Genomic DNA, 15589 nt, shown 5'->3' on the forward strand with positions numbered 1-15589 from the left:
TACAGAGTGAAACTCCAAGCATTCTGGTTCCCAGCCACCCCTCTCACAACAAAAGGGTTGAAGGGGAGGGGCAGGGCATTCAGTATACGGGGGTGGGGGGGTCACTGCACAGCTGAGCGCACCCTTCTGCACCCCAGCCGTCACAAAGACTGCAGTACTTAACGAAAGCATCAAGTGCCCTAAACAGACACACACTTTCCATATGTAAAGACGGGGCGCACTCAGGGCTGCCTGGGTGGCAGACAGAGCCCCTGTCAGCCTCTGCGCGCCCCCAGAGTCTGAGAGCTCTATTTGTGTTGCCCCCTCACCGGTGGGGCGGGGGTACCTGGGGGGGGGGGGGGTTGAGGTGGGCAGAGGGGAGTTGGCGAGAGGGTTGGATGTAAACTGTGCTATGTAAAATAACCCCTTTCGCTCACAAATTCATGCAAATATGTTATGCCTCTCAGAATCTCATGCAAAATGGTGCATATTTCTCCCTAATATTGAGATTCGGTCAATGCTGGAAATAAAATGGTGTAAAAATGATATTGATACATTCTCTTTTATAGCATTCTGTAATGAGAGTATATTGTAATGATTTTAATTAATTGAACAATAAAGTACAATACAATTCAACACCTACTCCACAATGATTGTGGCCGGGGCGTGTAATAAGCCCCCCATATATCACCCCCGCTGCCCCTGCCTGCTTCCCTGTCCGCAAATTTCCCCGTGTATGTGTAGGCCCAAAACTGGCACGCGAGCACGGCAAACTGCACTATGGGATCTTGGAGTATTGAGCAATCATTCAATGTAAAGAGGTGAGAATGACACTCAGAAGGTGTCTTCAACCCTCTTCTCGTTTCCTGTGAGTGGTTGTTCATGGCATGTGCTGTCATTCCCAGTGTATAGGCCACGCCCACCCCTCTCCAGCTGACTGGTGGCACAGAAAGGTGTATGTGTGACAACAAGCATCTGTTCTTGTTGGAGGGGCAAGGAAGGACAAAGCTTATTAATTGAAATTTGGATTTTCAAAATGTGGCTTTCACCTTGATGAATTCAAACACCCGCAAGTATCAGTGCGAACTGAAGCAAAAAATGACGTGTATACTCCTCACGGTTCTACCAGCTCTGACGTCTAGACCCCTCTGAGGTTTGCTGAACACAAAAAAGACCGAATACTAACTACCAGGGTGTGCTTTTAACACCAGCAGCCCTCAAGCGACCACAAGGGCACAGGTGCATCAGCAGATGAGGGCGAGTGGTGACTGTCCCAGAGGATACGAGGTCTACATCCATATGTATCGGGGGGGCAGATTTACAAGCCCCTTGCGCCCCATTTACGCCGCCGTTGCGTCACTTTTATGACACAGCAGCGGCGCAAAAGATGCGCCATGGTGCGGGGTACTTACAACGTGACGCATCTGGGTGATGCTTCACGTTATAAAGCCCTGCGCCAGAAGTAGGCGTTCCTGCGCGGGGTGGGGGCGTTCCGGAGCAGGAACACCTCCTAAAAGGGGCTGAGAGAAATCTACAAGATTTCACTCAGTCACCTTGGGGCCCATGCTGTGTCAAAACCCTGCGCCTGCTTGAAGCAGGCGTAAGGATTGACGCAGCATTAACAAGATAGGGCCCCCCTGAGCCTTGTTGGAGCTGCGTCGCGCTTGCAACGCAACTCCAGCAATGCGCCGTCTTCACAGCACAGATGCGTCACGCATCTGTGCCGTTTTTGCCCATTGGTGCGCCGCATTAATGGTGGCGGAGGCATGGCGCACATTTAGTGGCGCATCCCTGCTAATATGCAGGAATGCGCCACTTATTGTAAATCTGCCCCCTGGTATCTATTCATCATATAGAACCACTGACCCCTGCTCGATGGCTGGATGTATGTATGTATCCTCCAGTGTTCACAGCACCACCAGCACTATCTCAAACCTTAACCATTGGCATGTGCCCTTTGACTCAAACGCTGCCAAGCTCCCATCTAAATCTGGGTCCCTAGCCACCAAGGTGTGCTCAACTACCACCAAACATGATTACCATAGGCGCAACCAAACTCCACAGTCTACTTGCCCAGCCCAGGCTCCATGAGTTAATGATGAATGGAGTATGTTCAGTGAATGAAGTCTGTACCTTGTGACAACCCAAAGGCAAAGGAATGGTAGCAGAACCACTGCTTGGGCTCACTGAAAGCACCAACCACTCCTGCATGATTAGGTGAAGGGAAGAGAGTGAGAACACAGAAAATGGCTACGATGGAAATGTTCGCTTGAGACCCCCTCCTCTGACTAGTTATGAAAAGCAAGGACTCCCAGTTCCATGAACTTGCACCATAACAATCGAAAGGAAGCAATTGCTTTATAAGTCAAACTTGGTGTTGATGGAATAAGGGCTTCAGTGCTGTACAAACAGACACAGGTACCCAACTTCTAGATAGGTCAATCTTTTATGTCACTGGTAAACTAAAACACTGGAAATGACAGTTTCACAGAGGAGCATCCCCAAAATGGACAGCCAGGTAACAATTCACCGGAAAAAATGCACAAGGAACATATGCAGCGAATGACTTGATTTTTTTGGGGATTTCCAGTCCTCTGACTTTCCTGGTAGTAACTTGGGTACTATTGCTAAATACTCTTTCTGCCCTTTAATACTCCCACTCCTGTCCGTAGGGGTCTTTGAAACGGCTGAAAATTGGGAATTAGGTTTATGATTCATACTAGGTCTCCTAGGGCGGTCCATGTTTTTCTTGTTCATAAGTTCATCATATGCGTCCATCACTGCTACTGTTCTCCTGATTGCATTAACTTTAGGGCCTTGATTGGGCGGGCAATTGCTGTTCTGAATAGCTGATATCGTTTTTGGCGGATCTAAATTTTTTAGTTCTTAAGCGGACTTTCCTGTCAATTCAGTATGGCGGATGTTAGTAGAATGTTTCAAAAGAAAGAGAGGAACCCCTTGGAACAATCAAGGGAAATGGGGTTATCGACCCAATAATGAACTCATTCTAGGCGAAGTTGGAGTCCACCTTTGTCAAGACTATTGTTGGTTGTCTGTCGTGTATAGGGGTCTGAACAGATACCCTACAATAAATATGCATACAATTTTACACACATTCTTATTAAAAGATTTACAGTATTCATGTTGTCATTAATTCAATCTAGTATGACACAAAGGTGGACTCCAACTTCGCCTAGAACCACCGAAACGCATCAACGCTAAACTTCCGTACAATTCAAGCCTCTTCCTCCCATGTTTATATAGAAATTGTTTGTGATGAAACATGGGTGTGACTATAAAACAGCTTTGAATGTAACATTTGTATTCAACAAATTTTATGTTTTACACCTTCTGTCTGTCTTTTGCATTGTGCAGGCCACAATAGATTGTGTTATTAATTGTATGTTTTAGTTTTTAACTATTTTGTCTAGAATTTTTTTTGTTATGTATAGGTAAAATATGAATTGTTTTTATTATTTACTTCTTTAATAAATGTAGTTGTATCCTATCTTTGAGATTGCACTAGTTTTGACTCTATAGTTTACCTTGAGGCTATGTTTTAGCTTATTCTGTATTTCTCTCAAGGGAATTAGTTAATTCTTGGGATGTTAGTAGAAAACATGACTACATGCTTCTAGACAGGTCTCAATTGTGCACTCACACGTGCAACTCTCTGCCCCCCAATGAAAAGATTCTCAAAAGATAGACAAATGCAATTATTGTGGTTTAACCAAGGTCGTAGCCTTTTATTCATATAGTCGCATCCATCAGTGAGGAATTATACCAAAGTTAAACATACATTATTGTTATGAGTCCACACGCCGAAGATCAGCCAAAAGACATTACTGTTATGAAAATACAGGTCGTAAGATCAGCAACCAGCTCAAAGATTGTGCTAGCAATACAACAGTTGTCTCCACCCATTACACCACAACCAAGGGCATCCGGGGCATAACTTAGTGGCAACTTCCCCTCCATCACTTAGAGGGATGGGCAATACCCACAGTGCCACCTACACCAGGGCACCGCATAGCACTCAGTCGCTGCCGGGGTACCTGTCACTAGGTAAAACCCTCAAAAAGTTCAACTCCCAGCTTCCCCGGGGTGGGGCAAGAAGGTCCAGGACCAGCAGCAGTTCAGTCCCCCCTCCCGTCTGCCCAGTGCCCACACAAAACACGTCTCCAAGGTAAGGTCGGTGAGTCAGTCCACATTTTTTGGCAGCCCCCTTTTTCTGCTGCAAGAAATTCCACCAATTCCTCCTTCCTCCAGGAGCGGGCGGGTGGGTGGTTGGTTCGGCATGTTGGCAGGGTGCATAGTGGAGAGAAAAGAGGCTATTTCATAGCCTTGCGGTGCCTTATACAGTGCAGCACGAGGCGCTTCCAGATGACGTCATGAGAAACGACCCTCTTCAAGGCAAAACACATGAAGGACTCTTTGATTTGGCTCCTGCCCGTGGAGCGACTAACGGCACCCCCCTTCTATTTGCCGAGAGGGCCTAGTCAGGAGAATTGTCCAGGCTGACAGTAGTTTCCTATCATCACGTAAGTCACCCCTCAATATGCGAATTGATTCATTAACGCTGAATCGCGAGAAGCCCCAATGAAAAAATATTAGCTGCGGGTGGGGATACCCATCATGCAAGAGTCTGGATTGCCCTATTGCCTCTATTACTAATATCTGAGAGGGATACATATCTATTATGGCAGGGGAAATCTGGTACAATCAAAATCCCTGGGCTAAGAGGGATGTCAACAGAACAGGAACCTTGTTATGCCCATCTTTATCTACTGTAGCAGGTCCTGGTTTAACTGTTGGGTCCATGAAGCTAGCTATATCTGTTCCTAGAGGTTTATCTTTTGGACTGAAGCAGAGATGTATTTTGTGCTAACCCTTCTTCGCTGTATGCCCAACCGCAGTTGTCCCTCTGTCAGGAGAGGTTCGACCTTCTCTAATTCGTGAGTCTATACCAGCCAATGTGCAGTTAGAGTGCGCAGGTTTACAGACTCTGGTGAATTTTGTTGACCTATTTTTTCCCCTCTGTGGCTTTACCTTTACCCATGGTTTGTTAACACAGCTGGATAGCCATTACTCTTGACCCTCTGTCGATAATGACAATTGGGGGCTACTGCTCAATACAGTGATCAGCAGCAATTTCTAAAGTAAAACAACCAATTCTTCTGTTTTCCCAAAGTTAAAAAGCATTAAGCTTTCATGTTCAGATACTATGATTGCCTTATCATAAGCAGAAGAGGGCAAGTGAGTTCGGATGTAGTAATATATAACTGGAGGGGTTGTCCGCAGAGTTCGTTTCTTGCACAGCTTCTGATTATCACTCGAGGATTATCACTTTAAAACATTAAACACATTAAAAACCTACAGGTACAAATACTATGATGACGTTGTCCTGAGCAGCAGCAGTCAAGTGGGTTCACATAGGGTGATGTGTGACGGGAGGGCTTGTCAACAGAGTCGAAGTCCTCCAAACTTCTGAATTATGGCTCAGGGACTATCGCTCCAGAGCCAGGTCAGAGCCCTTGAGAGTATCTGTTGTACTTTGATCTCCTTTTTTGCTTCTCAGCCTGTATGAAAGTGTATTGGAATGTTAGAATGTTGATGTGAGAGCAGAATGTTGGTGTGCCTGGTTGTGAGAGAAAACACAGTTGGAGACTGAGGGCTGAGCAGCAAAGAACCTGCTCCTGCTGGGGCCTTGAATTAGACTGGAATATACCATCTTCCATCTCAGCTTGAATAAACCTCTACATGAAACTTACCTCATGACTATGTCTGGAGGTCCTACCATTCATCTTTGTAACAGTATCCACACTCAGGTGGGCCAGTTTCTGCCAGCACAGAGTGTTAGTCAGCTGTGCAGATTAGCAGCCAAAAAAATAGGAATCTTTGTGTCAAAGAACTCAGAAGTCACTAACCTAATAATAATCGTATACAAAGACTATTTTGGGCAGAAGTGAAGAGGTGTTGCCTTGGGTCCAAAAGACCAAACCAAGGGGGTGGCCCAGCCTCTTCTGGGCTTTGACAGGCACACACGGGCCCACCCCTGGCCCAAGCATATCTCGCATTGCAGGAAGTTGAAAGTACTTATGTAGCTCAACAGCGTTGGGGCACCTCCTCCTTGCCACCCGCTGCACCCTGGGACAGGTAGTCCCTCTGTGGAGCCATGATCTCTGTGTGAACATTCCGTCAAACATGGCAAACAATTCACCTGCTTCATCAGGACCAACAATATCTGGACAAAAATTACTCATGTACAGGGCTCCATTTACACCTGAGTGAATGCAAGGAAGCAGCAATCCACATACACACCGATAACCATCAGCCTTATAATCATTTGTACAAGTCTTCTGAAATCTCAGAGCACTCTGAACACAGCATCCCTCTACTACCAGCTCCTGTACCCACCTCCAGAGGGCAACACTCTTGATCAAGGGCGGGAAGGGTCTTCTCCAACATATGGATCCAATGTCGCAATGAGCGGAGCTGGCCTCGCACCTCCGCCCGCCACTCGTTCCAGGATGCTCTCTTCCATTCCCTGAAAGGCAAAGGGAGCAGGAATATTCATTTAATATGCATCCTTTACAGGGAAAGTAATAGCACAGGACTCTGAAGATCCTATGTTTCTAGGACATGGAGGTATTTCGCATTGTAAATGCAGGCAAGATAACCTAGAACACGTTTACATTGATTAGATATTCAGAGTTCCCTTTGGACACTGAAAGCATAGAAACATACATAAGCAATAGTGGAAGTCAGTAAAAAAAAACAGGTAGGCATGGGTAATTAGCCGCGCTATACAAGAACCCTGATTGATTGATCAACCTTGACCAAAAAACGTATCCACGTCCATGCAATGGTGTCTCCTAGATTGCCATACTGCATGCTATCCCCTCGGTTAAGCTTTGCAATAATTTCCTGCCATTCTTCATCAACAAAATTGATATCATGATGGCTCACATCATCACCACCATCAAAAGTGCTGAGGGGTCCAGCCACTGCCTGCCCACTCCCGCCTACAAATCTCCACTCTGTGAGGTCTCACCGGTCCTTGAAACCAACATTAGCCATAAAATGACCTTTTTAAGAAACCATCTCCTCCTTGGAAGATCTGAAATACTAACACTGATCATGACTAGTCCTATTACTTTCTCCCTCTTTTGTGAAACCTCTTGGATCTCAAACATGCAGTTATCATCACAGTCCTAAATAATCTCATTGTAGGCCAAGACGACCTTTACAACTACAGGGCAATCTTTAGCCTGCCATGTTGTCACCAATTGTTCTCTCGCCTGAAAGCTAACAATCTCCTGAGTAACATCAAATGAGGGGGCTGACCAATGTGAGTAGTGAACATCACTCTGCTAAACAATGGGGAAAATCTACCTACCTTCTGCTAACAGGTCTTCCCATGCGTAGTGACCCTACTGGACCGCTCAGCTGCATTCGACAACTTCAAATGAGGCACTCCCCAGGGTTCTGGCTTGTCACCAGTGCTATTCAACACTACATGTCTCTCTTGCTGGCATTATAGACTCCCACAAGATAAGTGATCACATGTACTTAGATGATACGCAGCTGCACCTCCACGTGGTAAATCTGGAAACCCCACACCTTATCCCACGACCTTTCACTGGCTCTGATTTCATGGTGATTACAATTAAAACTTACTCTTGGGTCCTGTCATCCATCCATATTTCATCTACCTTGGCACGGTGGAAATAGTACCCAAGTTGGGTGTTCATTTCGATAGTATCCTGTCATTTACCCTCAAACTACATGTGTTCTCCAAAACTGCATTTCATTCCTACGTATGCTAAGAAACCATTACTTGCCTGTAACAACAGTTCTTCAGCATTTATATCGACCATAGATTCACATGCTTGAATTATTACCCGTCATCAGGTCAGGAACCCTCGGTTGTCAATGTTAACATAGCAGTATTTCAAGATGGCAATTAACATAAAAAAAAATCGGAAACATCTGTTAGTCACAAGTAGTCTATCCACCTCATTTTATGACTCACACTCCAGTCAATCAGGTGGAGGGGCCCAAAGTTACAACCCTCCTCAAAAGCTTCATCTGTCACTGTTTCTACTACATGGTATCAGGCAACAAGGGATTATCTGAGTTCTGCTCATCTTTTTCTTAGATTGACCTTTCCAACTTATTTTCTAAAGATATGAAACAGAAGATAGGCAGTGTCTGCTCAGCTTTCTACTAGCAAGCTGTGGTAAACAATGTGTTCCTTTTGTTTTCACTGTTAACTGCTGTATTGAAATACTTCTATGTGGGAGACAGGGCTTGACACCAGTGAGCATTGTGGTATTCTCTTGGAGCTCCCAGGTTGAATGTAGGCCCTGGCTAAGTATACTAGTGTCCAAAGGCTGCAATCTCAAATCAGATGCGACGGATGGAGCCGGGGTCACTTACAGACAACTAAAAAATTTCAGAGGTGCAACTTCAAAGCAATAACCACAGGGGCGGCTGGTAACCTTAGATAGTGGTATTATTTATTTATTTTATTTTATGTAGTTTGTAGAGCGCGCAGCTACCCCCGAAGGGGTGTCCCGGCGCTAAAATCCAGGGTTTGCCAAGGGAGAGGGGGAGTGAAGAAAGGAATAGTGGAGAGACTAGAGTCCGGAGAAGAGCCAGGTTTTAAGTTTGGCTCGGAAGATTGTTTCGGAAGGACAGAACCTCAGCTCAAGTGGAAGGGAGTTCCACAGTCTGGCAGCAATGACACTGAAACCTCTGCCACCGGTTCTAGACAATCTGAACCGGGGCGAGATAAGGAGGCGGAGGTCATTGGATCTCAGGGATCTGGTGGAGCAGGATATCGAGACCCGTTTTTTCAAATAAGTAGGTCCGTAGTTGTTGACGGCTCGATAGGTAAGGGTGAGGACCTTAAATTGAATACGGCTAGCCACTGGGAGCCAGTGGAGTTCCCTCCGGTAAGCAGAAACAGATTGACGGTACGGGATATTGCCGATCAGTCTGGCTGCAGCATTCTGGACAATCTGCAGCCGGCCTATCAGGTACTGGGGAGCCCCTGCATAGAGACTATTGGCATAATCCAAGTGGGACGTGATGAGGGCCTGGGTGACTGTGCGGCGGGAATCAGGGGAAGATAGGGTAGAATCTTTCTTATCATGCGTAGTTTCATAAAGCAGGCGGAAGTAACTTTATTAATCTGGGTTTTGCATGACAGGGAGTCATCAAATTGGAAGCCAAGATTCCGCGCCGAGTGGACAGGGGACGGGGCAGGATCAAGCGCCGTGGGCCACCACCAAGAGGAGGGGATAGAGGTTTTCTGATTGAAAAACAGAACCTCAGTTTTATCTGCATTCAATCTAAGGTGGTTCGCAGTCATCCAGCCACTGATGTTATTGAGGCATTGGCGGAAATTGAGGAATGCGGAGTCCGAGTGGTCCCTAAAGGAGAACACCAACTGTGTGTCGTCAGCGTAAGAGACCACCCTGACTCCGTAGGACTCCACAACGTCAGCCAAGGGGGCCAGATAGACGTTGAAGAACAGGGGGCTGAGGGCGGAGCCCTGCGGCACCCCACATGACAGAGGTTTTTTCTCTGACTTAAAAGGACGTAACAGTACCCTTTGACTTCTGGATGAGAGGAAGGACTCGATCCAGCTGAGGGCAGTGCCACCGATGCCTATCTGCTTAAGTCGATCAAGGAGGATGGGGTGAGAGACCGTGTCGAATGCTGCGGACAGGTCGAGGAGAACCAACATGGCCTCCTCGCCCCTGTCCACGCATTCTCGGATGGTTTCAGATACTTCCAGCAGGGCCGTCTCCGTGCTGAATCCGGCTCTGAAACCGGATTGGGATCCATGTAGCAGAGAATGATCTTCTAAATATTCCGTAAGTTGGAGCTGTACGGCTTTTTCCAGGACCTTGGCGGGTTTAGGAAGAAGGGAAATGGGACGGTAGTTAGTAAAGACAGCGGGGTCTGCGTCTGCCTTTTTCAAAATGGGGATCACCAATGCCTCCTTCCAGGTGGTAGGGAAGAAGCCATGGTGAAGGGAGGCATTCCAGATGGAAAGGAACGGGCAAGCAAGTGAAGGCGCCAGTTCTCCCATGATTTTAGCGGGGACCGGATCAGAGGGGGCACCGGATTTACAGCAAATGAGTAGTCTGATAGCCTCGTCCTGGTTGAGTTTGTTGAATGAATGGAAGGACGGAGACTCTGGGGGACTAGTGAAAGAAGACTGGGTGACAGACTCTGTGGGGAAAGAGACACAGAGTTTGTTGATCTTTTCCAGAAAGAAATCTGAAAGTCCCTCGCAAAGAGCCTGGCTAGCGGTATTCTGGGGGGCCCTAGCCGGAGGGTTAATAAAGTCTTTAACGATGCTAAAGAGCGTTTTTGATGAATTTTTAGCTTTATTAATTTGAGCGGCAAAGTGGTCTTTCATCGCGCTTTTTTTGAGTTTAAGGAATTGTTTTAGGGCCGTTCTGTAAGTATGTTTGGCTTCAAGGTCGTAATTAAGTCTCCACTTGCGTTCGAGAACCTTACATCTGCAAAACCCCAAAATAAAACTACACTGACATTACAATAAATACAATTAAAATAAAAGTTACGTACCCACTGCAGCACATCCTCTAAAGTGTTCTGAAACTGCAGTCTGCTGAGGAGCTCCCCATACCAATCCAGATGCTGCTCTCATGCTGTTAACCAGCGTGAGAGAAGTGCCAGGATTGGATGGAGCGGGTTGGCCGGACACTCCTTCAGAGCCTGGAGACCTGTGCTTGCTCTCTACCTAGAAGTCTAATACAGCTGAGGATGGAGAGCTTAAATGTGCGCGTGTGAGGATGACCCTCGCAAGACAGCCAGCCAAACGGATGCGCACTTTGGAGCATCCAGCCAGCTACTGCTCCTGTCCTGCATGCTGCCAGTTGGTAGCAGAGGAAATGCCTGCATGTCTTTTGGCTCGGGGGCACTGTGGTGAGCACATTGGGAAAAAAATTAAATGGCAATGAAATAATTTCATTGCTATTTTATTGTTTCACCCGCGGCTCACAGCGGGTGGGCTGGCGACAATCCCTCGCCCTCATAGAGGAACTACCGCTGGATAACCACAAGCTTTGCTGACCTGTACCCCAGATCAGAGGCCACAAAGCAAAAGAATGCATTCCTCAGCAACCGCTGCAGATACAAGCGGGACTCCCCATCCATCCCCATGAGTTTTGTAACATGGCCAGGGCTGCAGCAGTGTCCGTGGGTGGTGCTGGGCGGCAGCAGTATCATATACTATGCACCCTCCATTTCCGAGGGCAATGCGAATGCCTCACCACTAAAAGGAAGCAACCGCTAGCTTGGTGGCCATCGTGGATCAGGTTCTTGGACATGAATAGAATATGCATGAATTGTAACTACGTGGCTGCACTATCATAAAAGCCACAGAAACAGGATTATACCATTACCCTTAGACTGAGGAGCAGTAGGTTCAAACCCCACATTCTACTCCTCACAGTGCAGGACACAGAATACTTCTTTGCAGCAACATCAGACAGCCTCAATGGGTCTGGAGATAATGAGGCAACTCTTCTTGAAGCACATATGTAAACCTCTGGAGTAATTAATTTTCACGACTCAACGAGAGGATAGAGAGCCATGTCAATGTACTAGAAAAAGTTGCAGCCGCTTATGTTCTACTTGATAGTCTGTTTATACCTCCAATATCTAAGAGTAAAGGACTGCGCAGCCTCATGTTGTCAGGAAATAACACCTGCATCCTCGCCGGATGGACGGAAAGATCAAGGCGGACTGCCCTATAGCTCCCTCTTCCATACATGTTGAAGCCAAAACACTCCAGTCAATTATTAATTTCTTATGCAGTTGCTAATTAACTGAAGGCTTCAGATACCAAAATGTCAGATACCTTTTCCCACATTATCAGATGCAGCACTGGGTGTACTGATGAAGGAGCTAACAGAAATTAAAATGTCCATAGGCTCAGTGAAGCCAGCAGTAGGAACCATAACAGCGGAGGCACAATTACTCAGGACAGAAGTTACTTCATTTCATAATCAGAAGAGCGTAGCATAAACCAACCTCTCCAACCTTGAATACAGAGTTGACAATCTACCAGAATGTGGACTGGGAATGTGGGAACTACAAAAGAAAACTATCGACTTAGAGGACAAAAGCCACAGAGACAACATGCTCATGTCAGGGGTCCTAGAACAAGCTGAAAAAACGACAATGTGCTTTTTAAGCAAGTTCATTGCAACATTTCTGCAAATCACCTTTGCCCCACATCCCTGGATTTCCAGAGAGCACACAGGATGAAATAATACCAAAGCCAGGGGTTGAAACCCTCGTTTAATAACAACAATCATAAGACTAGTAGGAATGTTTTGTTTCCTGTTCTTTTTTTTTCCAGGCCCACATCTCATAGAGTCTCCATCTCTGCTTTTATTTGGACCATCTCTTCATCAGCATGACTGCCGAATAATGTGTCCCCAGAGAATGGAAAGTTGAGTATTTTTTACTGCTACTCAGGTTTGAAGCCTGTAGGCGAGAACATGACAATAGCCAGGCCGAGCAAGAACTATGGTGTATTCTGCAGTGGCACTAATAACCTGGTATGATACCATCACCCTTTGTTAAGTAACGCTAGGAAATCCTCAAATCTATCTCTAGGCAAGCTTTGCTGAACTGTTGCGGAGAAATCCGAGACACCTTTCATATCAGTTTAGTAGGCCCTGCGGTACTAGCAATTTTCTTAAAAGAAGCAGACATGCCGCACACTTTCCTTCCCACAAATTCAAGCTTCTTACTCTCTGTGTCCAGAGTAACAGAGGATGAAGGCAATGGTATTTTTTCACTGCTGAAACGATGACAGAGTCATGGGGAGTATTCAACAGGAAGAGTAGTGGGTCCTGATCAGGCAGTCTGTATTTTTTTGAAGCTCTGATGGAGCTGCTTTTGCATCAGCTAGAATAAGGAAAAGCTCCTTTGCTGGTATCAAGAAACCTGGCCCTAATCTGTGTAGAGGTCTCACAGATGATTTCTGGTGAGGAGTCTTTGAGATCACTGAAGTCAAAGTAGCTGTTGCCAGAAGGAGGCTACTGAGTTTGATTTGCACCTCTGATGAGATCCTCCTGCAAAGTATTGATGTAATCAACAGGAGACAAATCTGCAAAGGTTGGTGCTAACTTCCAGACCAGATGTGGAAGAAATCATGAGGAAGGTAAGGTTGACCAAGATGGGCATCTGTGTGATGAAGAATGGCTGGATGAGGAAGTATGTTTTGAATGCCTGGAATGTCTTCGGTGTCGAGAACAATTGTGAGAGGCTTACCCTGTTCTTGACCTGTGGCAGAATCTAGGATGAAGTGATGAAGACTAGGACCGCTTCGAACGAACAGTGACAGGTGCTGTTGGCGGTAAGGGCTGTGTCTCCATAGACAATGTGTTGGGATTGCTCTAGCCTGTCATTACATTCTACATGAGAATGTTCCCTGCGTGGAACACTTGTGTTGATTCTGTATTCGGCAGTTGCTGCCGGGGAGACGCTGTGGATGGATCTGAAACAAACCCCTACTCCTACCTGTCGTGTGGACTCCACTTCTTTTCAGTGGCGACGATTGATTCCAGCTTCCAGCCTCCCCAGTTTTGAAGACGATCTCTTCTGTGGCAGTCCGGTCTTTCTGGCATTTTCCTGCCCTTCATTATTCAAGGTTTCATCGTGAATGGTTCCCAGTTGCTCGAGGCTCTGATGTCTCCTGTCGTGTCCTCTATGCTTGTTGACTGCCGGATTTTCCCCTCATCGCTCTAAAGGTACTGTTCATTTATTTCCCTTACGCGATCGAGCTGTTGCTCTGCTCTCGCGTTGTTACGTGCATTCTGCCTGACCTGCCTGACGACGTCAATGCGACATTCCACGTTGCGTGCGGCCATTTTAATGGTTTTGTGGTGACCTGGCAACGTCGGATTCAATGCGCACAGCGCGTTTTGGCTAATTTATGCCTTTCCCCTGTCACCTTTATCGCTGATGCGCACAGCAATGTCTTCCTCATTTGATGTGCGCAATTTTTGCTGATACATGCAGTTCTTTAAATGTGAATACTTTTGTCTTCAATTCCTTGCACACTGTTTCGCATTTCTTGAGCTGTGTTCCTTTACACCACTTTTCTTGTGTGCAAATACTTTCTGATGTACATCTTCATGAATTAATAGTTTTATTAGAAATATATATTTATTTCCTTTTGTGTGTTGTGGGCAGCAACTCACCCACGCAATGGATCGTATTTTGGCTCCTCCTCCTTTCTTGCAAAATGCTGGAACACCGCCTGTACCATGGGAACAGTGGAAGGACACTTTTGAAGCGTATTTAGAGGCTATTGACGGTGACACTTTCACCAGAAAAAGAAAAAAGCTTTACTCATTTATAATCTTGGCACTGAAGGCAGAAACATTTTGAAAACTTTGACTCTAGAGGTGGTCAGCACTGCGGTTAGTGGTGGTGATACTGGTGATTCACTTCTAATTGATGAATATGCCTCGTTAATCAAAACTCTTGACAAAAGGTTCTCTCCAAAGAGAAATGTTGTGCTCGAACGTCATAAGTTTCTTCAACGTGCTCAAACACCTGGTGAATCTATCGACGACTTCGTAGCTGCGCTTCGCTTACTGGCCATTAACTGTAACAATAGGGAATTCAGGGATGAGATCATACGAGATCAACTTATTGAAAGGACTTCCAATAAGAAAATTCAAGAAAAACTACTTGCTTCTGGTGATCCTGACTTGGAGACTGCTCTCACTTTGGCAAAAAGTATTGAGCATTCTCAGTTTTGTGTTAAAGAAATGAGTTCTTCCTCTCATTCCACGTCCTCTTCTTCAGTGAGGTTAAACTTTTGAATTCCAAACCTCTTTCTAAACCTAAAGCTAGTGCTTTGCCTAATGTTACCCGTTCTGTTCCATCCAATGTTTCTTCCAAAACCAAGTTTGTGCAAAATGAATTAATTTGTTTTCATTGTGGTAGTAGGTCACATCTGGGTTCTGCTAAATTCTGTTTTTCTCTCAATCAAACTTGCTATAAGTGTGGGAACAAAGGTCACTATTCTCGTATGTGCAAAGCTGCTTCTACGAATAAGCCACTTCACTCTGTAAAGAATATTTCGGGGGAATCTGATGAGGAATGCTATGAATTGTTGATGCTGTCTTCTGCTTCGCATGAGGCTGGAGTAGTTGAACTGTCTGCTTTGTGTGGTCTTCGGAAAAGGAAGTCCCCTTCATGTTTGATAGCTGTGAATGGAGTTGTCTGCAAGTTTCTAGCAGATTCCGGTTCTCCATTCACTTTGTTGAATTCTGCTGACTTTAGTAAACTGTCTAATGTACTTTTGGAACCTTCTAGCATTAAGATTTTTGCTTATAATGGCAAAAGAGTAGAAGTTTTGGGAACGTGTTCTGCCAAACTAGAATTTCATGCCGATCATACCACTGGTGTGGTATTCACAGTTAAGGATGGTACAAATTTGTTGGGGTGGGACGAACAAGGTGATTTGAACATCATTTTAGATCCCAACCATCCGGACATGGTGATATCCCGTAGTGAATTGTGTGAGTTTTACTCTTCA

General features: G+C 45.8%; 1 protein-coding gene across 1 annotated transcript in view; it reads right to left on the bottom strand.

Moving 5' to 3' along the window:
• LOC147724873 (microtubule-actin cross-linking factor 1, isoforms 6/7-like) overlaps nucleotides 1-15589 on the bottom strand; it is a 540420-nt gene that overhangs the window by 440950 nt on the left and 83881 nt on the right. Inside the window, exon 2 of the mRNA XM_086966403.1 lies at nucleotides 6397-6526. Coding sequence (XP_086822529.1) covers nucleotides 6397-6526 — 130 coding nt within the window. The remainder of the gene's footprint in view (nucleotides 1-6396; nucleotides 6527-15589) is intronic.

This window comes from Lissotriton vulgaris, chromosome 4_1, assembly GCF_964263255.1.
Source record: "Lissotriton vulgaris chromosome 4_1, aLisVul1.2, whole genome shotgun sequence".
Lineage (NCBI taxonomy): Eukaryota > Metazoa > Chordata > Amphibia > Caudata > Salamandridae > Lissotriton > Lissotriton vulgaris.